The sequence below is a fragment of the Bos taurus genome, chromosome 23 (genome assembly GCF_002263795.3).
Source record: "Bos taurus isolate L1 Dominette 01449 registration number 42190680 breed Hereford chromosome 23, ARS-UCD2.0, whole genome shotgun sequence".
Lineage (NCBI taxonomy): Eukaryota > Metazoa > Chordata > Mammalia > Artiodactyla > Bovidae > Bos > Bos taurus.
The window spans coordinates 16,683,703-16,705,443 of NC_037350.1; the positions used below are offsets into that span (position 1 = coordinate 16,683,703).

The 21,741-nt window shown below is 53.5% G+C and overlaps 3 protein-coding genes, 1 long non-coding RNA gene and 1 further gene across 14 annotated transcripts in view; 2 read left to right on the forward strand and 3 right to left on the reverse strand.

Annotated features, from left to right (window-relative positions):
- Positions 1-175: 175 nt before the first annotated feature.
- On the reverse strand, positions 176-5,137 carry MRPL2 (mitochondrial ribosomal protein L2). 2 transcript variants are annotated; one of them, NM_001040527.3, is made up of 7 exons: positions 4,210-4,386; positions 2,431-2,599; positions 1,539-1,680; positions 1,314-1,429; positions 1,128-1,238; positions 777-850; positions 176-433 (listed from the first exon to the last, which is right to left on the reverse strand). In NM_001040527.3, the coding sequence occupies exons 1-7, from the start codon at positions 4,303-4,305 to the stop codon at positions 221-223; spliced, it is 921 nt and encodes a 306-aa protein (NP_001035617.2). In that variant the 5' UTR covers positions 4,306-4,386; the 3' UTR covers positions 176-220. The 2 variants fall into 2 exon arrangements, with proteins under 2 accessions (NP_001035617.2, XP_024839346.1); XM_024983578.2 differs by lacking the exon at positions 4,210-4,386 and adding an exon at positions 5,052-5,137 and having other exon boundaries at positions 177-433.
- Positions 4,583-18,782, forward strand: KLC4 (kinesin light chain 4). 9 transcript variants are annotated; one of them, XM_024984020.2, is made up of 16 exons: positions 4,583-5,525; positions 6,217-6,498; positions 7,466-7,696; positions 9,237-9,318; positions 10,356-10,566; positions 10,996-11,083; positions 14,195-14,296; positions 14,539-14,712; positions 15,026-15,125; positions 15,331-15,383; positions 15,563-15,633; positions 15,815-15,923; positions 16,512-16,652; positions 16,917-17,032; positions 17,361-17,424; positions 18,312-18,782. In XM_024984020.2, exons 2-16 carry the CDS (start codon positions 6,241-6,243, stop codon positions 18,360-18,362), a joined length of 1,851 nt encoding a protein of 616 aa, XP_024839788.1. In that variant the 5' UTR covers positions 4,583-5,525; positions 6,217-6,240; the 3' UTR covers positions 18,363-18,782. The 9 variants fall into 9 exon arrangements, with proteins under 9 accessions (XP_024839788.1, XP_059736557.1, XP_059736559.1 ...); XM_059880574.1 differs by having other exon boundaries at positions 4,583-5,097; positions 5,441-6,498; XM_059880576.1 differs by having other exon boundaries at positions 4,583-5,097; positions 5,446-6,498.
- LOC286807 (small ubiquitin like modifier 2) lies at positions 8,453-8,819 on the reverse strand (the record flags this gene model as incomplete). Its single annotated transcript, NM_174769.2, is given in 1 exon segment — positions 8,453-8,819. The product of NM_174769.2 is annotated as a small ubiquitin like modifier 2 (mRNA).
- Positions 18,020-21,430, reverse strand: LOC112443840 (uncharacterized). Its single transcript, XR_003032238.2, has 2 exons — positions 20,737-21,430; positions 18,020-18,214 (listed from the first exon to the last, which is right to left on the reverse strand). It is a non-coding gene; the product is annotated as an uncharacterized lncRNA (long non-coding RNA).
- Positions 20,030-21,741, forward strand: part of PTK7 (protein tyrosine kinase 7 (inactive)) — a 64,250-nt gene continuing 62,538 nt past the window's right edge. The window contains exon 1 of the mRNA NM_001192965.2: positions 20,030-20,272. Coding sequence (NP_001179894.1) covers positions 20,194-20,272 — 79 coding nt within the window. The 5' untranslated portion in view covers positions 20,030-20,193. The remainder of the gene's footprint in view (positions 20,273-21,741) is intronic.

Genomic DNA, 21,741 nt, shown 5'->3' on the forward strand with positions numbered 1-21,741 from the left:
CCCTCTCCGTGACATATAGTGGGATTGAGGCCAGGGGGCGGCTGGAAGTGAGACGGGGGGGCCGGCCCCAGTCCTCGCCCTATATTTTCCTTTCTCCTCCCCCAACGGTTGTTCACTTCCGTCCCCTCCAACACCTGTCCAGTAATGTACCATCCTCCCCAGAAAAACCAGAAACGTTAAAAAAAAAAAATAGGGGCCATTTTATTAGAGTCCAGGAATATCAGTTTTGGGCAGCAGCTGAGGGCAGCTTCACGTAACTCTTCATGGGGGGCAGCGGCCGGATCTTTCGGCCTGCCCAGCCCCCCTTGCGGTGCCATCGCCCACTGTTCGGCCTCTTTCCCAGCCAGCGGTTCCGCCCAGCCTTGCCGATGACCCGTTTGTTGTGGTCAACGTTGGAGACTCGGCCCACTGTGGCTGTGCACGTCTCCAGCACCTGATGCAGAGAGCAGATGGAGGGGAATGCACCATGCGGGGAAAGAACCTGACACGTTGAGGGTAGGGACTCTGGGGAACTTCTCAAACTCAAGGAGAGAAAGGGAGAAAATACGGGAAAAGTACAACATAACTGAACCCGAATGCAGGTCCTACAGTAGTTGAGAATGAAAGGCACTGCTCCCTACTGCCAGCCCGACAAGGCACACCTGGTCACATGGCAAAAAGGACAGACCTAGCTCCAGGCACTTCCCAACATAAAACACCTGGGAGCTATCCTGGACAGGTAAGGTACATTCCAAAAAATTCCTCCTGTACTGACCCCTCCCACCCCCACCACGCACCTGCATCTGCCTCTTAGAGGGCAGCTGGATAATGGCTGTCCCGTTCACCTTCCGTAGCAGCACGCCACAGGTCCCTGGGGAAGGGAAGAAACAGCTGCGACCCTCCACAAAGCAGGAGGTGGGAGCCACCACCCCACACACTGCCCTTGCTTTCCCTTTGAGGAGTAGAAACAGTGAAGCAGGAGGCATATGTGGTTTTAGGTCAAAAACACAACCACCTCTTCAGCCTTGTTTTCCCTCTTTTTCTCTGCCAGTGGACGAGATGTGGGCCCATGGGTTCAGAGAGCTGCAACCTCAAGTACCCCCTGGCCTTTCAAACTGTAAGATCCCAACAAGTTCCTTTCTTCATACCGGCAGCTCGGATATACTGGGCCCCGCGGCCTGGCTCACTCTCCACATTGTTGATGAGGGTCCCCACTGGCAAGGCCCCAAGAGGATGGGCGTCCCCTTCCCGAGCAGCAACTAAAAGACAGAATTTCGTCAGCACCAGCACCCTTGAGCCTCTCAGCCCACACACATCTGGTGGCCATCACTCACCTGCCATTCGGCCTATGTGGTCAGAGTTCAGGATTGTGTCTCCAGCCTTCATGTTTTCTGTGGCAATGATCCAGCGTTTCCGGTTGCCCCCAGCAACCAGAGCTATGTCTGCTGACCTGTGCAGAGTGAGGGACAGGTAAGCAAACCACCTAGGCAGCCTCACATCTCCTGAAAAGCCACAGAGCAGTCAGCCAGCCACACCACCACTTCACATCCCAAACTTGCCTACAGGGATCATAGCGGACAACTATGACCTTCTCCTCAAAGGGTCCTGGCTTGGATTCCTGCTCGGGCCGGAACCGCAGAAAGTCAATCATTCGATAACGCTGCTTGTGGCCCCCGCCAATACCATGCACCTGGATACGGCCTGTGGTCAGGATAGCACAGGATCATGACCAGGTCAGATGAGTCAGTTCCCAACACTGGGAACAGACACATCCTAGGCAGAGGGCAGTGCTTTCCCAACATTACAACACAAGCAGAAAATGATTAAAATTTGCATAGCACAATGGGGTAAGTGGGAGTGAACACCCACGTGGAACCTGGTAAAAACACAATTACAGGGGGTGCTTCCCTGCTGGCTCAGTGGTAAAGAAGCTGCCTGCCAATGCAGGAGACAGGAGTTTGATCTCTGGTCTGGGAAGATGCCACATGCTATGGGGCAACTAAGCCTGTGTGCCACAACTATTGAGCCTGTGCTCTAGTGCCTGGGAACTGCCACTACTGAGCCCACATGCTTCAACTACTGAAGCTGGAGCGCCCTAGAGCCCGTGCTCCACAAGAAAAGCCAAGTGGCCCCAGCTTGCCACAAGCAGAGAAAAATCCTGAGCAGCAACAAAGATCCAGTACAGCCAAAAATACTTTTTGAAGGGTGTGCAGGAAAATGTCATGGAACTTCCTGAGTATGTCCAGTTTTCTTCCATTACCTACCTTTAGGAGCACCGGCTCTTTATGTTGTTTTCTATTCTATTCTCTCACTCTTACACACATACTACATGTAGGAGGAGTCCAATAAATGCTTTTTAACTACATTCCTCTGCCTGTATCAAAATACAGGCCAAGGGTCCTACCATGTTTTTGCTCTTTACTGCTGAAATCTTCTTGCCCTTGTTCTTACCTGTGTGGTTTCGGCCCCCAGACTTCCTCATCTTTACTGGCATAGTGGTATACTTCGTACGACTCTTCCAGGACACAAACTTAGCACTAAGGGCCACAGAGGTAAGGAGTGGGCGGCTGGGAAGCAACATCGACGCAGAGGGCAGCTGAAGGAGGACATTGTTTGTCACCTAGAAATAAACAGAAATCTTTTTCACTTGAAAGCTAATTGAAGGAGAAGCCTCAGAGAGCCAAGGGAGAGGGCACAAAGTTTAGCTTGTGGCTTCCTTCCTCCTGGAAGCGTCCCAGACCAGCTACCCCAAAACTCTACCCTTCACAAATACCAGTTCAGAATGCTTATCTAGGTGCATGTGTGTTGATCACCTCTCCTCATCTGATCCTCTCACCCCTGAAGTATTTCTTCAATGGAATGTTCTCCCCTTGGTGCATCTTCTTCCAAATTTGCCTCAAAACTATCCTCTAAGAAACTTTTCCTTCCTTAAACAACTACCTTCTCCAGCGCTGGTTAATTCCTATATATCTATGTACCACCATCAGCACCAATGCCTTCTGCCCATTTTGCTGCATGTTTCTGAGAATTTTCCAAATATGAATGTAGGGGAGAGATCATTTATGTCTTGTTCCCTACTGTTTTCTCAGCATTTACACAGTAGGTTGGTTTGGTTTTGAATTTGAAGTACACATCTGCCAAACTCTACCATCAGTCTGAAAGGTCCAGAGAGGGTAAGACTAACTTTCCTGTAATCACTAGTTACCCAGGTCAACAAATTGGCACTTGCCATGGGTGCTTGCCATCTACCTCTACAAGGATTAAATCATGTGCTGCGGCAGTTGCTGACCTCCAACACCCCCTGACGGAGCTCAGGATGGAGAGCAGAAATGAGGCACCTGTATTCCCAAAAACCTGGCATGACAGATCTTCAGATAATTAGATATTCTTGGAAGCTGATTTTTATGAGCCCAATTCTTTTATCTCTTCTTATCGAGAAAAACACTAAAATTCTTCATGCTGACAACTGTTTCTCGTGACTAGCAGAAGCTTCACAAAACCAGCAGAAACATTTAAAAAAAAAAAACCTGTGCTTGATTGCAGCCCACTCCCCCTTTACCAAAATCACATACATACTGTCCTTCCCTTCTGCCTCTCTGGAGCAGTTTCTCAGAGCTATCTGGGGTGTCATCTCCTGGGCTGCAGTCCTCACATTTCCCCAAATAAAACAACTCTCATGACATGCATTTTTTTAAGTCGACACCCTTGGGAACTTTGTGATATCTTCATGTTAGTCTCCAATTCTCGGTTATCTTGACCTTAATTCCATAATCTCAGCAGTAACTCATCCTTAATGGTTATAATAATGGTTAAGAGTCCCGGCTCTGAAACCAGACTGCCTAGCTCCAATGGTTGGTGTATGACCTTGAACTACTGATGTATTCTCATATATAAACTGGGACTGATAATAACTGTAAATGGTTAAAAGGGATTCACTTATTTAAAACGTTTATTATGCTTGGCTTATAAGAAGACAATAAATATAAGTTACTGAAACTTGTGCTTTTGTCTACAAATCACTTCACCTCCAATATCTCGTTTGAGGACTCCAGTGACCCTGTGAGATAGCAACACTTAGGAAGGAGAAAGCTGAGGCTGAGCGTGACTTATTAAAGGTCATGGGCCGATGTGACTCCTAATCAGACTCTCATCTCCCACCTCGATTCTCCTGGAGGCCCCTCTCCGGCAGCCGGAGTGGAAACAACTACATTCCCGGGTAAGATGGATTACCTGGGCGGCCGGGAGCAGGCTTGGGCCGGGGACGGCGGCAATCCGGGGGGTCAGGCTCAGTGAGCCAAGAGCGCGGGTCACTACCCGCAGGGCCATGAGTTTGGCCAGATTCGGGCGTGCTCAGGACGCCACCATCACCTTTAGCCTGGCCGCCTGGCGCTGCTGGATGACGCTAACAGGTCCCCCGTGCCGTCGCCCCAACATGACGTAAAAAGAGGCGGGCCGAGAACCCGACACAAAGCAAGACACACACCTCCTTCCCTTCCTGAGCATAGTATAGCCAATCCCGGAGCGACTCTTGGGTCGCGTGACTAAGGAACAGGTCCCGCCCCTCGGAGCCGTCAAAACAATTGCCTCGAGCGGCAGCCATGATAGATTTAAAGGGGCAGTACCGGCAGGAGCGGCAGCCAGACCAGACTGCGGGTGAGTCTTTGAGGGTACCTCTGGGGCTGAGAGTTGAGGTCCCGCTACCTCTTTGCTGCATTCCCGGAGAGATGAACAAATGAGCCCCTCGGACTGAACTCACAGAACGCCAGACTCAAAAACTCCGCCCCCCGCGATTCTTCCCGCCCCTCGGCATCCAGACAGACGGACAGACGGCCTGCCCCGCCCCCTGTCTACCGACTGACTCAGAAACCTCGGGATTGTCAGGCCCCAGGTCTTTGCCCGCGGCGTGGACCTCGGTCGCCCACCCGCATCTTCTGCCGGCCCATTTCTCTCTATCCCCACCCTGGGCCTCAGGGCAGGTCGACAGCCTGGGACACTTCTCCATCGCAGTCCCAGGCCCGGGAGATCAACTCCCAGCACCGCGTTTCCCTGCTATTCCGCAGCTGCTCACGGACCTGCCATTTTCCCCTGCATCATCGGGCTTCTGGGAGTCACCCTAAGGTGACTCCTTTCAGAGTCTGTTAGTATGTGGTCATAATAGCACAAAGCCATAGAAGTGACTGGGCTAGGAGTGACCAGGTCTTCCTTCTCACCCGTTCCCAGACACGCCCCTTGCCGCAGGTCTCAGATTAAATCTCACTCCCTTCTTGGGAGAAAATAGCTCCCCAGGCTTGGAGTGGGAGGTTGGCTTGGGGAAGGAGGAGGGACGTTGGTCGTCTTTGAAGACCTGTAGGCAAGGGAGGGAGGGCACTTGTCCTGGGTGGGGCTCCATGCCAGGTCCTCTGGGTGGCTGTGAAGTGGTGAGGGAAGGGGTGGGAACGCTGGACTTCTGGACTTTGGGCAGGGCAGATCCTTCTGGGTCCCTGGCTGCTTGAACAGAGTTTCTTCCGGGCTCCTGCCTGAACGCCACAACCAAGGGCTCTATACAGGTAAGAAGACTTCAAAGATGAGAAGCAAGGCCCTTTTGAGGAAGTAGGAAGACAGCCTGGAAGAAACAGAGCTGACCAGGCATGGAGATGCTGGGCTTAGCCCCGCGGGTGACTCAGCCTGAACACCTTGAGACTCTAGGCCCCTCTCATCTGGGTCCTGCAGCTCCTCTCTTTTTCGTCTCCCTCGCTGTCTTGATTTAACTTTGAAACTTATTCCTTCCCCTTTTTGGAAAACACTGCAGTATTTTCTGCATACCTTCTGCCTGCTTTAACTCCATTGCCTTTGCAGCTCTATCAGACACCCTCCGTGTTGTCTATGGTGCTGTCTCTCCTGATTCATTTTCCTAACCCAAACTCTCTCTTCTCCAGGTCCTTTGTTGTTGTTTTTAATTGTGTTAATTCTAAATCCTGCTGCTACTTCTCTGCACCTTTGTTCTTTCTACAGTTTTTCTTTTTTCAAGTCAATTCCTTTCCCTCTGTCTTTCCCACAACCTTAGCTTTGTGTCTAGTGTTGTTACAGGCTGTCTGCTCACTGGCCACTCTCCCTCCAATTAAACTTCAGGGTCCCGCTACCCCCACCCCTGCTATGGTCTCTTGTCCCTTCACTTGGATCCCTACCACCCTCTAATCAAGGCGCACAGCCACTCTTTCCTAATCTTTATCCCAGCTGAGCTCTGTTATTTCTCTGTAGCCCAGGCAAGGTCCCCCGGCCAGGATGTCGGGCCTGGTGTTGGGACAGCGGGATGAGCCTGCAGGGCACCGGCTCAGCCAGGAGGAGATCCTGGGGAGCACCCGTCTGGTGAGCCAGGGGCTGGAAGCTCTCCACAGTGAACACCAGGCTGTGCTGCAAAGCCTCTCCCAGACCATCGAGTGTCTGCAGCAGGGTGGCCATGAAGAAGGCCTGGTACATGAGAAGGCCCGGCAGCTGCGCCGTTCCATGGAAAACATAGAGCTGGGGCTGAGTGAGGCCCAGGTGAGCAGGAGGAGGTGGTGCCAAGTGGCCCTGGGTAGATGGAGGAGCAGTTTTCTGATTGGAGCTTTCGGGTTGTTTGGGATCCTCTTGTCCTAGCCGCTTGGATTCATTCACCCAATAAATATGTATTAAGTTTCTACCACGTGCCAGACACTACTGTCCAGATACATCACTGAATAAGAACAACCATAAATCTTGGCCATCTTGGAGCTTACATTCTAGCTGGGAGAGGCAGGCTTTAGACAAATAAATAAATGATTCAGTATGCCAGAGTGATAATCGTTAAGGACAAAAGGATAAAAATCAAGCAAGGAAGGGGGTTGGGGTGTACGGGGAGAGGATGCAGTTTTAGATAGGGTGGCCAATAGGAGCCTCACTGAAAAGGTGTCATTTGAGCAAAGAATTGAAGATGAAGGAACGAGTCACACAATAAATGGGGGAAGAACATCCGAAGCACCGTGCAAAGGCCCCGACCTGGAGCCTTACCGGTGAGTTCAGTGAAAGGCCCGCGTGGCTGCTGGACTGTGAATACGGGGAAGCAAAATAGAAAATGAAGTTGAAGAGGCAGTTGGGGTGGGGACAGATCACGTGGAACTGTAGGCCATCATAAGGACTCGACTTTACTGTGAGTGAGATGGAAGCTATTGGAATGTGTTGACCAGAGGAGTAACGTGGTCTAACATTTTGAAAAGATTGTCATCTGGCTGCAGGGTTGAGAACAGACTCTAGGGGAACAGGGGCAGAAACAAGGAGACCAGTGAGGAGGCAATTACCGTAATCCAGCTGGGAATTGATAGTGGCTTGGCCCAGGCTAGCCCTGGAAGTGGTGAGAAATTTGATTCAGGGTATGTTTGGAAGGTAGACTCATCACTACCCCACCCTACCTCCGGGTCTTGCCGGCTCCCCTCCCGCCTACCCCTCAACTCTCCTAGCCGGAGCCCAGCGCTCACAGGATGTGCCCACCTAGGTGATGCTGGCTTTGGCCAACCACCTGAGCACAGTGGAGTCGGAGAAACAGAAGCTGCGGGCACAGGTCCGGCGGCTCTGCCAGGAGAACCAGTGGCTCCGGGACGAGCTGGCCGGCACCCAGCAGCGGCTCCAGCGCAGCGAACAGGCCGTGGCTCAGCTGGAGGAAGAGAAGAAGCACCTGGAGTTCCTGGGGCAGCTGCGGCAGTATGACGAGGATGGGCACGCTGCGGTGAGCATGCGCAGGACAGCTGGGCGTCACCACACGCACAGGGCCGTGGCTGCGTCATCCTCTCGAGGACCAGCAGCCCTGCCCGATCTGCCCCGACCTGGCAGGATTCAGGTCCTGACCCCAGCTCCAGAGGACAGCAAGGGATAAGCCAGTCACTCGTTCAGTCAAAATTTGATTAAATGACTGCTATGTGTCAGGCGCACTCTGCTGGGGTGCAACAGTGAACAGGATAAAGTTCCTGCTCCCATAATAATAGATTTTTGGCATTTGGACAGTTCCAATTTAGAATCCTAAGCGCTGTAGGTAGGGAAAACACAGCCCAGTCGAGCAAGTCCTAAAATTTGCTCTCGAAATGTATGGAATTTAACCTTCACGCAGCAGGCATTTATATTTCTCTGTGCCTTAGGCAAGGCAAGATATGTGTCAGATCTGAGAAGCTACAAAACAGTTCCTGCCTTCTCGAGCTTATAATGTAGCTGTAGGAACAAGGCTTACGTGTGAGAACATGTATGTGACAACCCAAAGCAGCCAGTGCCCTGTGCTGAAGGAGAGGTTCAGGCAGTGTGGGAGGAGTCCCAAGGAGATAGGTTCGTAGGGGCCGGGATGGATTGAAAGATTCACAGAGGAGGCGGGGTAAAGGGATGGGTAAGATTTAGGTTGGATTATTTTATTTAACTGGATTAGGAATTGGGGTGGATTTTGATGGTCTATGAGGGAGAAGGGGGAGCTCTCTAGACCAGGTGTGTGTGTGTGTGTGTGTGTGTGTGTGTGAGTGAGTCGTAAGGCACCAGGGCTGGAAAGGTGGCCTGACCCAGGGACAGAGGGATGATTTGACAGTGGGTCACCCTGGTGAAGCTGGGAAGGAGAGTTGGAAGTGTTTGTACAAGGCTACAGTGCTTGTTGGGGTGAAGCGTTTTTGCCTGGTATGATAGCAGGTTGACAGAACTGGGCATTACGTCCAGAACAAGCGGTGGCAGATGATGGACGCTAGGCAGAGCTAGACACTCTGGGTACGAGTCAATAAGATAGGACACACCCCTGCCCTCAGGGGAGACCGGACAGACATGTAATCAGCGTAAACACATGGGGATCAATGCAGGACTATAATTACCAGAGTCGAGGGAGAGAGAGATGGCGGGTGAGGGTACTTAGGAAGGAAACTCTCTGGATATGAAGGAACGGAAAGTCATGAGATTTTGGCTGAAGCATCTCTTTGGAGTTTTTTTTTGTTGTTGTTTTGTTTTTGGCTGCACTGCATGGCTTGAGGATTTTAGTTCCCCAACCGGGGATCAACCTGTGCCCCTTCCAGCGGAAACTTAGAGTCTTAACCACTGGACTATCAGAGAAACCCCCATCTTTGTTTTTTTATGAACACGAGAGGCCTAGGCTTGGCAGAACAGATGCTGGCCTTCCCAGGGGCAGGGACAGCGACAGGGAATTTGTCCTAGACCCCACCTGTCAATGATGTCACGGTTTAGAGGGGGCTTGAAGAGGCTACCAGGGCTATCTCATCTCAGACATGCTGCTGCTTCCCTTCCAGGAGGAGAAGGAAGGTGATGCCTCCAAGGATTCCCTGGATGACCTCTTCCCCAACGAGGAGGAAGAGGACCCCAGCAATGGCTGTGAGTCTGCCTCTGGAGTTGGAGGGTGAAGTGGGGGCAGTGATGCTCACCGTCCAGGAATGGCTTCTGCACTGCCTCTGGAGATGGGCTAGGGACCAGTACTTTGATTCCCTCAGCTTCCCCCTTATTCGTCAACATTTATTAAGCACGTAGCCCATGCCAGGCACTGTGCCGGGCCCCAGGGAGTCCAAGATGAGAACGACATGAGTCTTGCCGGTAAGGAGCTCACTCAAGGCTGGGAGAGTGCCCCTGGAGTGAAGAGCATGAGCTCCTCACGGGAAAAGACCAGGTCTTTCTTACCTTTGTATCCCTGGTGCCAGCCTTCCTCAGGATTTCTGAGTAGTTGTTTTTTTTTTAATTGCGCTGGGTCTTTGTCCTTGTGCGCCGGCTTTCCCTAGTTGTGGCCAGTCAGGGCTGCTCTTCGTTGCAGTGCTTGGACTTCTCATTGCAGTGGCTGCTCTTGCTGCGGGGCACAGGCTTTAGGCACATGGTCTTCAGTGGTTGCAGCACTCGGGCTTTAGAGTCAGGGCTCAGTTGTTGTGGGGCATGGACTTAGTTTCCCTGTGGCATGTGGAATCTCCCCAGACCAGGGACTGAACACGTGTCCCCTGCACTGGCAGCCAGATTCTCATCCACTGTACCACCAGGGAAGTCCATTGAGTAGTTTGTTGAATGAATGAGTGAGTGAGTGAACAAATGGGATTGTGATGGGCACAGAGGCAAAGAGGTGAGCAGAGCAGTAGCAGTTGAGGGACTTCCCTAGTGGTCCAGTGGCTAGGACTCTGAGCTTTCACTGCTGTGGGCCCAGGTTTGATCCCTGGCTGGGGAACTAAGATCCTGCAAGCTGTGGTGGAGCCAATAAAATTTTAAGAAAAGAAAAGAGTAGCAAATTGAGGCAGGTCTCTTGGCCGGCAGGGAGCCTGGTGGGGGTTGGTCACAGGCAGGGAGAATGACCTTAATGGGGAGGGGCGGGCGGACAGTGGAGGGAGAGCTGGTGTCATCTGAGGGAGTCTCTGTCGTCTTCTGCGATGGGGTAGTGTCCCGTGGCCAGGGCGCCCAGCACAGTGGCTATGAGATCCCGGCGAGGCTGCGGACACTGCACAACCTGGTGATCCAGTACGCAGCCCAGGGTCGCTATGAGGTGGCTGTGCCGCTCTGCAAGCAGGCGCTGGAGGACCTGGAGCGCACGTCTGGCCGCGGCCACCCCGACGTGGCCACCATGCTCAACATCCTGGCTCTGGTGTATCGGTGAGTGCTGCGTCCTCTCAGGAGCCTGCCTCCAGGCATCGTTCCACCTTGACCCGCCTCTGGCTCTCATTCCTCCTCTCCACAGGGCACCTCTTCTCCCCCCCACCAGGGGGCTTCCTTGTCTCATGCTTTTACACCTGAGCCCTTGACCTCAGAATCCTCACCCCTCGGGCTTTTGGCTTCTCCTGTCTCTCCTCTGGGGAGGGTCTTTGTCTCTGTCTCTTGTGTCCTGTGCCTTTGGCCTCCTCCGGGCATGGCCACTCTCTGGGGGTGGGGTGAACCCCTCTCACTGCTCCCACCAGGCTTCCTGTCTCCTCATGGCGGGGCTAGCCCCTAAATGTACCTTAGCTGTCCCGAAGGGAAGGAAGTACGGAGATGGCTCAGCGGCAGAGTTTGGGCTAACCCCTTGTCACTTCTGTGCTCTTACAGGGACCAGAATAAGTACAAGGAAGCTGCGCTCCTGCTCAATGATGCCCTCAGCATCCGGGAGAGCACCCTGGGCCGGGACCACCCCGCTGTCAGTACTCCTTGCCCTCCTTGCCCTGTGCTTCCTCCGCTTGTCCCTCTGCTGCCCTCAGCCCACTCCCCAGGGGTCTCAGGAGCGAGGCGTGGGGACTCTTTTCTCCTACTGTCCACTCATCGCAGTGGTTCTCAGCTCTCTCAGACCCAATATCTTCTTTTTAAAAAAAATTTTAATGGCAAAATAATTGCTTTCCAGTGTTGTGTTAGTTTCTGCTGTACAAAGGCATGAATCAGCCATATGTATACATATATCCCCCTTCCTCTTGAGCCTCCTTCCCACCCCTTTAGGTCATCACAGAATACACAACTGAGTTCCCTGTGATGACTCCCTCTTATAATGAATATTTTCCTGAAATTTAACTCATATAATGTAACCTACCTACCTGTATAATTTCCTCAAAAGTTGAATGATACTCTATTAATATGAGAGAAACAAACTAAAATATAATAAGATATATAATACTTTACAGTAAAGCAAAAATATAGTAACAGTTGTGTTGAGTACAGCAATGTTAGAAGACACAGTAGTCTGATATACAATGAATGAAAAAATTTAGATATGAAAGTCGCTCAGTCGTGTCCAACTCTTTGTGACCCCATGGCCTATGCAGTCCATGGGATTCTCCAGGCCAGAATACTGGAGTGGGTAGCCTTTCCCTTCTCCTGGGGATCTTCCCAACCCAGGGATCGAACCCAGGTCTCCTGCATTGCAGACAGATTCTTTACCAGCTGAGCCACAAGGGAAGCCCTTTAGATGTAGAAGAAGTAAAACTAGTAAGTCTTTTATGTAAAAGTATGTACTAGGAATGCAAAGTCAAGTGGGCCTTAGGAAGCATCACTGTGAACAAAGCTATTGGAGGTGATGAAATTCCAGTTGAGCTATTTCAAATTCTAAAAGATGATGCTGTTAAAGTGCTGCACTCAATATGCCAGCACATTTGGAAAACTCAACAGTGGCCGCAGGACTGGAAAAGGTCAGTTTTCATTTCCAATCCCAAAGAAAGGCAATGTCAAAGAATGTTCAGAGTACTGCATAACTGCTCTCATCTTACAGGCTAGCAAACTAATGCTCAAAATTCTCCAAGCCAGGCTTCAACAGTACCTGAATTGAGAACTTCTAGATGTTCAAGCTGGATTTAGAAAAGGCAGAGGAACCAGAAATCAAATTACCAACATCCATTGGATCATAGAAAAAGCAAGAGAGTTCCAGAAAAACATCCACTTTATTAACTATGCCAAAGCTTTTGACTGTGTGGATCACAACAAACTGTGGAAAATTCTTCAAGAGATGAGAAAACCAGACCACCTTACCTGCCTCCTGAGAAATCTGTATGCAGGTCAAGAAGCAACAGTTAGAACCAGACATGGAACAATGGACTGGTTCCAAATTGGGAAAGGAGTACATCAAGGCTGTATATTGTCACCCTGCTTATTTAACTTCTATGCAGAGTACATCATACAAAATGCTGGGCTGGATGAAGCACAAGCTGAAATCAAAAGATTGCTGGGAGAAATATCAATAACTTCAGATAGCAGATGACACCACCCTTATGGCAGAAAGCGAAGAACTAAAGAGCCTCTTGAAAGTGAAAGAGGAGAGTGAAAAAGCTGGGTTAAAACTCAACATTCAAAAAACGATGATCATGGCATCTGGTCCCATCACTTCATGGCAAATAGATGGGAAAACAATGGAAACAGTGAGAGACTTTATTTTCTTGGACTGCAAAATCACTGAAGATGGTGACTGCAGCCGCGAAATTAAAAGATGCTTGCTCCTTGGAAGAAAAGCTATGACCAACCTAGACAGCATATTAAAAAATAGACATTACTTTGCCAACAAAGGTCCGTCTAGTCAAAGCTATGGTTTTTCCAGTGGTCATGTATGGATGTGAGAGTTGGAATATAAAGAAAACTGAGTGCTGAGGAATTGATGCTTTTGAACTGTGGTGTTGGAGAAGACTCTTGAAAGTCCCATGGACTGCAAGGAGATTCAGCCAGTCCATCCTAAGGGAAATCAGTCCTGAATATTCACTGAAAGGACTGATGCTAAAGCTGAAACTCCAATACTTTGGCCACCTTATGAGAAGAACTGACTCATTGGAAAAGACCCTGATGCTGGGAAAGATTGAAGGCAAGAGAAGAAGGGGATGACAGAGGATGAGATGGTTGGATGGCATCACCGACTCGATAGACGTGAGTTTGAGCAAGCTCTGGGAGTTGGTGATGGACAAGGAAGTCTGGCGTGCTGCAGTCCATGGGGTCACAAAGAGTCGGACACGACTGAGCAACTGAACTGAACTGAGCTGATGTACTAGGAAAAGGACAGAGTAGGAGTTCCCTGGTGATCCAGCGGTTAGGACTCCGTGCTTTCACTGCCAAGGGCCTGGGTTCAATCCTTGTTCAGGGAACTAAGATCACACAAGCTGCATGGTGCAGCCAAAGTAGTAGTAATAGTAGTATCAACAATAAATAAATTTTTTAAAGTTAAAAATGACATAGCAGAAACATTGGCATATATAAGATTAAAATCCAGTGTTGGATTAAGTAATAATAGACCAGGTTTCTTTGTGACAAGAGAAAGAGAAATGACTTTAAATAGGGTCAGCATGTAAAACAAACGCTAGGTGTGTCAAAGGAAAGAAGACGAGACATAAGGTATTTTTGAAAATGAGCTGGCTGGAAAAGAATTCCTTGTGTTATGACATGTGATAGGGAAGGATGATGTGTCTCAGGAAGCATAACTCCTGTCTTGATATCCCACCAAGTGTCAAAGCTTATATTTAGTGTTTGAGTGTCTGGCAGGGCAATCAAAAGCTGCCTGAGCTGTCCTGTGCAGGCACCACATCTGTAGCATACTTGATCCCCCAAAGGTATTAGTGCCCACAGAGTTTATGGCAACCAAAGGAAACCCCGCCTCCAGAAATGTCTAAAAATCTCCTTTGAGAGTGAGACCACCCCCGTGGGGAATCTCAGAGCCTTGGGGGTCAGCACTTCCCGCCCCCCACTCACCTGTGGCTCGGGTGGCAGAGTCGATTTGCGAGCTGGGCAGCATGGGGCCTTGCTGTTCCAGGGCCTTTGTCTGATGGGGACAGGCCTGTCTTCCTAGGTGGCGGCCACACTCAACAACCTGGCTGTGCTCTATGGGAAGAGGGGCAAATATAAGGAGGCGGAGCCGCTGTGCCAGCGGGCACTGGAGATTCGAGAAAAGGTGCCTGTGCCCTTCGCCTGACCTTCCCTGTTGCGGTGACCCCTCCTCCCCCGTCTCTCTTCTGATCTACCCTTTTCCCTTCACTTTTTGACTCACCCTCCATCTTTCCCTGTTCCCTGTTCCTTCATTCCCTACCCCCTGCTCCCTGTGTGGGCGCGCGCGCACGCACACACACACACACACACACACACACACACACACTCATAGTCACAACCATCTGTGTCTCCTTTGCACCACTCCAGGTCCTGGGTACCAACCACCCGGATGTGGCAAAGCAGCTAAACAACCTGGCCCTGTTGTGCCAAAACCAGGGCAAGTACGAGGCTGTGGAACGCTATTACCGGCGGGCACTGGCCATCTATGAGGGGCAGCTGGGGCCGGACAACCCTAACGTGGCCCGGACCAAGAACAACCTGGTGAGGGAGGGAGGGGCAGACGCAGTAGGAGGAGGGGAGGGGTGCAGTCTGGTACACGGCCTCATCGCCTTTGTGCCCAGCTCGGGGGCTGCCTGTGGGTACTGAGGGGTCTGGTCCCTTCCTCTGGGAAGGCAGAAGTTCAGTAGCCTCTCAGGAGTGGAGTGGGAACACCCTGGACCCTGCAGCTGGACAAGGAGGGGCTGAGGAAGATCTCTGGGGAAAGTCATAAAGAGACCAAGAAGTGGAAATGCCAGGCCTGGCTGAGACTTCGTCTCCACCTTTTGTTCCTGTGTTTTTGCCTTCCCGCCCCCAGGCTTCCTGTTACCTGAAACAAGGCAAATATGCTGAAGCTGAGACTCTCTACAAGGAGATCCTGACGCGTGCCCATGTGCAGGAGTTTGGCTCTGTGGATGGTGAGTGGTGAGGGCCTGGGTGGGGCGCTGCAGGGAGGAAAGGAAATGCAGACCAAAGGTTGGTGGGGGGAGGGTTGACCACAGTGGTTCCAGGGGGAGCCAGACCCCTGTAGTCCCATGCTATTGGCCTCTGGGTCCTGGATCCCTGCTTAGTGTCCAGCTCTGTTCTCTAACCTCGCCACCCCATCCCGTGTATCACCCCCAGATGACCACAAGCCCATCTGGATGCATGCAGAGGAGCGGGAGGAAATGAGCAAAGTGAGTTAGGGGCCCAGGCTGGGGAGGCGGGGACTTTCGGGGCCTCTGACTTATTACTGCACCAGCCCTAGCTGCATGGCGCCTTCCCACACCCAGCCTGTACCCCATCCCTGTGCCAGCTTGTATCCCAGCATCTCTGTACATTCACCTCTGGCTTTCCCTCCCGCTCTGTCCTGCAGATCCGGCACCGTGAGGGCAGCACACCCTATGCTGAGTATGGAGGCTGGTACAAGGCCTGCAAAGTGAGCAGGTGAGAAGCCGGCATGGGCTGGGCGTGTGGGCTTCACGCCCTCTATTGGCCCCAGATCCCCCCTCCTGGCCCTTCCCCTGCTTCCCGGGGACCTTCCCTCAGCCTTGGCTCTACTTCCTCTCTCTCCTGCTTGTTTCCTGAGTCCATCTTCTCTTCCTTCCCTGGTCACCCCCTGCCGCAGCCCCACAGTGAACACGACCTTGAGAAACCTGGGAGCTCTGTACAGGCGCCAGGGAAAGCTGGAGGCAGCTGAGACCCTGGAGGAATGTGCCCTGCGCTCCCGGAAACAGGTCAGGGACCAGGAGGGGAAGGAGGCCCAGAGGTGGGGCCCTGGGGACAGGAGCGGGGACCAATGAGGCTGCGTGTGAGTCTCTGAAGAGTAAGAGGACAGGCTGAGGAGGAAGACCGGAGAAGCTGGTGAGACGCTCTTGTGGTTGTGGTTGTTTTTAAGTGTGTTCTTACCCCTCACCTGCCCTTTGTGGTTAGGACTCCAAGTTCAAGGTTCACTTCACTAAATGGAACTATTAACAGGGAAAGACCGCCTTTTGACAACGTGAAGAATCTTGTGAGGAGGGGCATGGGCGCCGTGGGTGAAGGGACTGCAGTTGAGGGAAGCTCTGAATCAAGAGTTTCTCAAATCACAGGTCTTGACTCACTGGGTCCTGAAATCAATTCATTGTGGGCCTTGGCTAAAGATAGATGTGTGTCTCTAACACATTGCAAATAGAAAAGGTGAGTGTCTCCTTTCCAGTATGTGTGTAATCAGAAGTCGCAAGGGAAACTCTTTCCTTTGTTGTGGCTGGTAGTGAGAAAAAGTTTAAAGTCCCACCCTGAGGAGTTCAAAAGTGGGAAGTCCCAGTTCCTTCCTTTCCTTCCAGGGCACTGACCCAATCAGCCAGACCAAGGTGGCCGAGCTGCTTGGGGAGGGTGACAGTGGAAGGACCTCCCAGGAGGGCCTGGGGGGCAGCGTGAAATTCGAGGGAGGTGAAGATGCCTCGGTGGCGGTGGAGTGGTCAGGGGTAAGTCTGATCATCGCCCCTTGAACTCTCCTGCTTCTCCTGCTGGTGGTGACGACAGGCTCTGAGCCCACAGGATAGGAGGGCACCTTGTCCTCATCCCAGTCCAGTTAGCCTATCCCTCGCGGGGGCCTCTCTGCAAGCCAGCTGTTGACAAGGCTGGGCTTCTGGGGAAGGGGCAGGTGTCCGGAATCAAAGGCAGGAATAGACTCAGAGCTCAATCTCCCTGGGATCCCTTAGCCTCTGTTCCCCATCCCTCTCTGCCAGGATGGCAGTGGGGCGCTGCAGAGGAGCGGCTCTCTGGGCAAGATCCGAGATGTGCTTCGTAGAAGCAGCGAACTCCTGGTGAGGAAGCTCCAGGGGTCCGAGCCCCGGCCTTCCAGGTACGCACTGAGACTGAGATACGGCAAAGTAGGCAGGGCTCTGGAGAAGTGTCTTGGGAAAGAAACAGGGAGGAGGTCAGTAGGATGGCCATGGAGAGAGGGTGGGAAAAATAGTGCCCCGGTGCGGGGACAATACCTAAGCAGATGCTGGTGACTGAGGAAGACTAGTGTGTGTGTGTGTGTGTGTGTGTGTGTGTGTGTGTTGGGTGGGGAGGTCAGATGGTGAGGAGGCAATGACATGAGTATGTGTGGTGGTGCCCAAGTGTCCCAAGCTTTAGGGTCACCCATGGGAAGAGAAGAGGCCTCAGTTCTTTCTTTTCCTTTGTAGCAGCAACATGAAGCGTGCAGCCTCCTTGAACTATCTGAACCAACCCAGTGCAGCGCCCCTCCAGGTGAGAGCAGTGCTCATTCAGTGCACTGTGGGTGAGAAAGAAGGGACAAACCCAGTGGGAAGGGGGGGAGTCACCTGGGATGAAATCTCTGTCAGGGGATTGGAGGTGGGCAGATAGGAATCAGGCAGACAACTTGTTGGGGGTGGTGACCCCCAAGGGACACTTTTGGGCCAGAGATAGCAGAAATAAATTAATCAGGAGGGGAACAGGAATTGATGTTCTCTTAACGGGTACTTTAGAATTATGAATAATTAAGGAATGATTTGGGGCTTCAGTGGTAAAGAATCCACCTGCAATTCCGGAGCCACAGGAAATGTGGGTTCGATCCTTGGGTCAGGAAGGTCCCCTGGAGGAGGAAATGGCAAGCCACTCCAGTATTCTTGCCTGGAAAATTCCATGGACAGAGGAGCCCTGGTAGGCTACAGTCCAGGGGGTTGCAAAGAGTCAGACACAACTGAACGACTGAGCATGCACGCACACGGGGAATGATTCGGGAACACTAATTCTCTCCCCCTATAGCCACCATACTCCTCACCCTGCAGAGTCAGCAGTAGATGAGAAGGGAAAAGGGGAAAAAAAAAAGTATTACCTCATCTCCATTTGAGAAAACACAGCAATGATATTTTAATGGGAAATGACCACCTGTATCAGCACATTCAAAGTATATCCCCGTATTCATGTGGTTCTTCCAGGTATATTCTCCACCAGATCTTGGCCTTCTGGGAAGTCCTAGCAAAGGCAGCACAAGTCCTAGAGCTTGAGGTTGAGGTTCCAGTTTCCATCCTGGGTCCTGAGAGAGACCGTAGCCGTGAGATGGACAGACTCCAGGGGACAGTCTTTGGGAAGCTGGGGTCTGTGGGCTGATGGCTTGGTGGTGTCTGTTTCAGGTCTCCCGGGGCCTCAGTGCCAGCAGTATGGACCTCTCTTCAAGTAGCTGACATTCAACTCACGCCCCACGTCTGCTGGGTCCCCCCACAGCCCTCACAGCATTCCCTGTTGCTCCTGGCTCTTCCAGCCCCAAGGTGGGACAGTGAAGGGGGAGCAGTTAACCAGAAGATTGCTGCTGCCCTTAGGGTCTCAGCCCCCTCCTCAGGAATCCCCTTCAGGAAGGACCCTCAGGACATCCTCCCCCCACCCTGTGGTCCTCTAGAGTAGCTAGCTCTACTACTGGGGCCCCCAAAGTGGGTAACAAGCAGGTACGCATCTCTGAGATGCAGCCTGCTGCTGGCTTTTCTGTCAGAGGGCTTGGGGCTGGCCAGCCAACCTGCCTTGCCCTGGCCTCTCTTGTTCCCTCTGCTGCCTCACTTCAGGTCCATGTATTTCACTTTTCTTAAATAAAAGAATCAGGTAACCACTGAGCCACTTGAGTCCTGATGGAGAGGGCAGGAAGCAAGGGTTGCGTCGGGGCCCTTCACAGAAGGGAGCAGGGTAGTGATGGATGGGGCAACAGGAGGAATGTTGCTTCTTGGGTCTCTCCTCTCTTCCTTACCCTGTTTGTATCCTCTCCAGCAGGGCCTGCAGGAAGGCATATGGGGGAAGGGGGAGGCCCACAACCCAAGGAGAAGGTGCTGTGGACTGGCTTGTCAGGGACATGTGGCGGCCATGTGGCAGGACCCTGGAGTCCTGGCGCCACTGCTCCCGGCCTGTGAGGCCCTCTGTGGCGGCCCCTCCTCCTCCCAGCTGCTTGGGGGAAGGGAGGTCTAAGAAGGCCTGGGGGGCCCTCCGGAGCCAGAGGGGGATGAGGCACTTACTATCCATCCCCTCTCAGCAGATCCTGGAGGCCCAGCAGCAGCTGGGGCCCATCTTCTAAAGCTTGACTCCTCCTGACCCGCCTCCTACACCCCTTGCTGCTTTCACAACAAAGAAAGAATGTGGGGGTGGTGGCGCTGGGGGGTGGGGGGTGCCTGGAACAAGGGCGGTACTGGGCCTCCCCACAGCTGGAGACTTGGCCATGCCTTGACATGGCCCAGACCGCTGGAGATGGACTTGGGATGAATTTGTCAGTTTAACAGCCTTCAGTCCGCCGTTCAGAGAGCCCAGTTTCTCTCTACCTTTGGGTTCCGATTGGTCCAGAGCCAAACCAGACCCTCATCATGCACTGGACCCCAGGCTACCTCTCTCCTGGGGCTCCACGGTAGCTCCAGTTTACCTTGCTTGGGGACACCAAGGACACCATTCTGTTCTAGATCTTCCTCCAGATATCAGGTTGCTGCAAAGTGAGCCAGAGCCCACCCTTTCCCCTCCCACCAGAGAATTTGGGGGAACTATTGGCCAGAGCCCTCAGGAAAGCCTAGAACCAACCATCTTCCCCAGGAGCCAAGGAATCACAAAAGTCCCTTTAGGTCCCCTGAGTGCCTGCACACGAGGTGGTAGGCGCAGCGTCCGCTCTCCGACCTCGCTCAGGTCCCCACACTCCCCCGGGTCTCCTCGACTCCATCCATTCTTCATCTCCAGACCCCTCCCCCAACTACGAGCTCCTCCCCACCACGGCGGGGAGGGGGCGTCGAGGGGGCGGGGCGCCGCGCGGCGCCCAGGCGAGGAGGGGGCGTCATGGGGCGGGGCTTGGCGGCGGCGGCGGCGCGCTAGGACTCGGAGGTACGGGGCGCGCGCGGCTCTAGCTCAGGACGCCTCGGGCTCGGGCTCGGGCTCCGGCTGTGGCTGCTGCAGCGGCGCCCGCGCTCCGGTGCGCTCGGCCTCCTGGGCCCGCAGGGGATCGCTGACCGCGAGCCCGCCGTGCTCCCGCGCGCTCCCTTCCCCGATCCCACCGCGATGGGAACCGCGCGCGGAGCCCCGAGCAGCCCCTGCCGGCTGCCTCTGCTCAGCGTCTTGCTGCTGCCGCTGCTGGGCGGTGAGTCCCGGCGAGCTGGGGAACCCCGGGAGCCCCGAGGGCCGAAGAGGGCACCGGGGAGGTGGGCTGGGGCGGGGCAGACACCGTGCGTGGGTCAGGGGCTCGCTGGGGTTGCGGGGAGAGGTCCTGGCCGCCGGGAGGTGGCGAAGCCCCCGCGCACTCGGCCGGGGCCCCTCTCGCCCCGCGCCCGCGAGGACGCGTCTCTAGCCTCCCCAGAGTTTTCCCGGCCTGAGCCGAGAGTTTGCTCGGGAACTGCCGGGAGTTGCCGACTTCCCGGGCTCCAGTGTCTCGTTTCTCTGCGGGAGAGAAACGACTACCTCCCAGTTAGGGGGTGCAGCGCGGTGGTTGGCGGTGGGGGAGGCGGGGTCTCCCTGGCAGGCTGAGCCTAGGTGAGGGAGGCCGGCCCGGGGTCGGATGCGGGACCGACCTGCGGTGCGCGGGGCGCACGGAGCTTTGTTACCTACGCCGGCCCGACGCTCCCGGCTTCCCTCCTCCAAGTTCCTGGGTGAGGCTGGATCCCGGACCGCCCCGATGGCGAGGGCGGAAGAAGGGGAAGAGTGAGGGGCCGTCCCATCTCCAGCTCCCTGGCCCGAGCCCTGAGCCCACTCCCGACCGGAGTCGGATCTAGGAGCTGAGAGTCCCGGGCTGTCGCGGTGACTAATGTGTGAAGGCCGCTGCCAAAATCGGGCATGGCCGGCCTGCAAAGGTGCGGACGGGGTTGGTTCTGTCTCTTTCCTGAATTCTCATTCTCTCTCTCCCCAGCAAGGAAAGAAACTTTCTTTCTACAGGCAGAAAGGCAAAAAAAGAGTTCATTCTGGCTTCTTGTAGGGCCTCAGGCTTTTGATGAGGGTGTGGCCGCTATCTCTAGGGCCGACTGGACCCGACCCGCTTCTCGCCCGTCCCCACCCCCGCCTTTATTTCCTGACTTGGTCACACCTGAGAGTCCTCACTGAGGTGTTGAAGTGCTTCGGAGCAAAGCGCCAAGCTACCCGCACACCCCCAAACACTCTGGACTGGAAGTATGCCTCCCCGCCCCGTCTGGTCCCCCCTTACAAAACCCAAAATCCTTGGCGATGATCCTCGCAGCAGCCCTCTCTGGGGAGACTGTGTCCAGGAGACCTGGTCCTAGCTTATCACTTTCCTCCTCCTTTGAAGAGTGGCCACTGGGAGGCTGGAGGTGGGGGGTGGGTGGGTAAAGAATTGCCTTTTCTGAGGTCTCCCTGGCCTGCCAGCTGTTGAGGGGGCTTAGTGTTGATGGACTTAACATCTCCCCCACCCCTGGTTGTAAAAGGAGAGGTAAGAACAAGTTCCCTGAGTTAGTAGGAGGTGTTCCCTGAGCCGTCCTGTGTTCCTTCTGCCGTGTGGGGTGGTCATGCTCATGGCAGAACCCACATCTGCTCCCAGAGGAAGTAGGGAAGTTTTTGCACAACCAGTATGGGAGGGGGGCTGCCCGGCCATATGGGCTGGCA

Bases quoted from the DNA above. Each gene is read 5' to 3' on its own strand.
- MRPL2 (NM_001040527.3), bottom strand. From the start codon at position 4,305: ATGGCCCTGCGGGTAGTGACCCGCGCTCTTGGCTCACTGAGCCTGACC. The intron at 1,430-1,538 runs GCAAGTTTGGGA...CACTCTGCACAG, and splicing joins GTCCGCTATGATCCCTGTAG to GTCAGCAGACATAGCTCTGG. The intron at 851-1,127 runs GTATGAAGAAAG...TCCCTTCCCCAG, and splicing joins CCAGTATATCCGAGCTGCCG to GGACCTGTGGCGTGCTGCTA.
- KLC4 (XM_024984020.2), top strand. From the start codon at position 6,241: ATGTCGGGCCTGGTGTTGGGACAGCGGGATGAGCCTGCAGGGCACCGG. The intron at 9,319-10,355 runs GTGAGTCTGCCT...GCGATGGGGTAG, and splicing joins AGAGGACCCCAGCAATGGCT to TGTCCCGTGGCCAGGGCGCC. The intron at 15,384-15,562 runs GTGAGTTAGGGG...TCTGTCCTGCAG, and splicing joins AGCGGGAGGAAATGAGCAAA to ATCCGGCACCGTGAGGGCAG.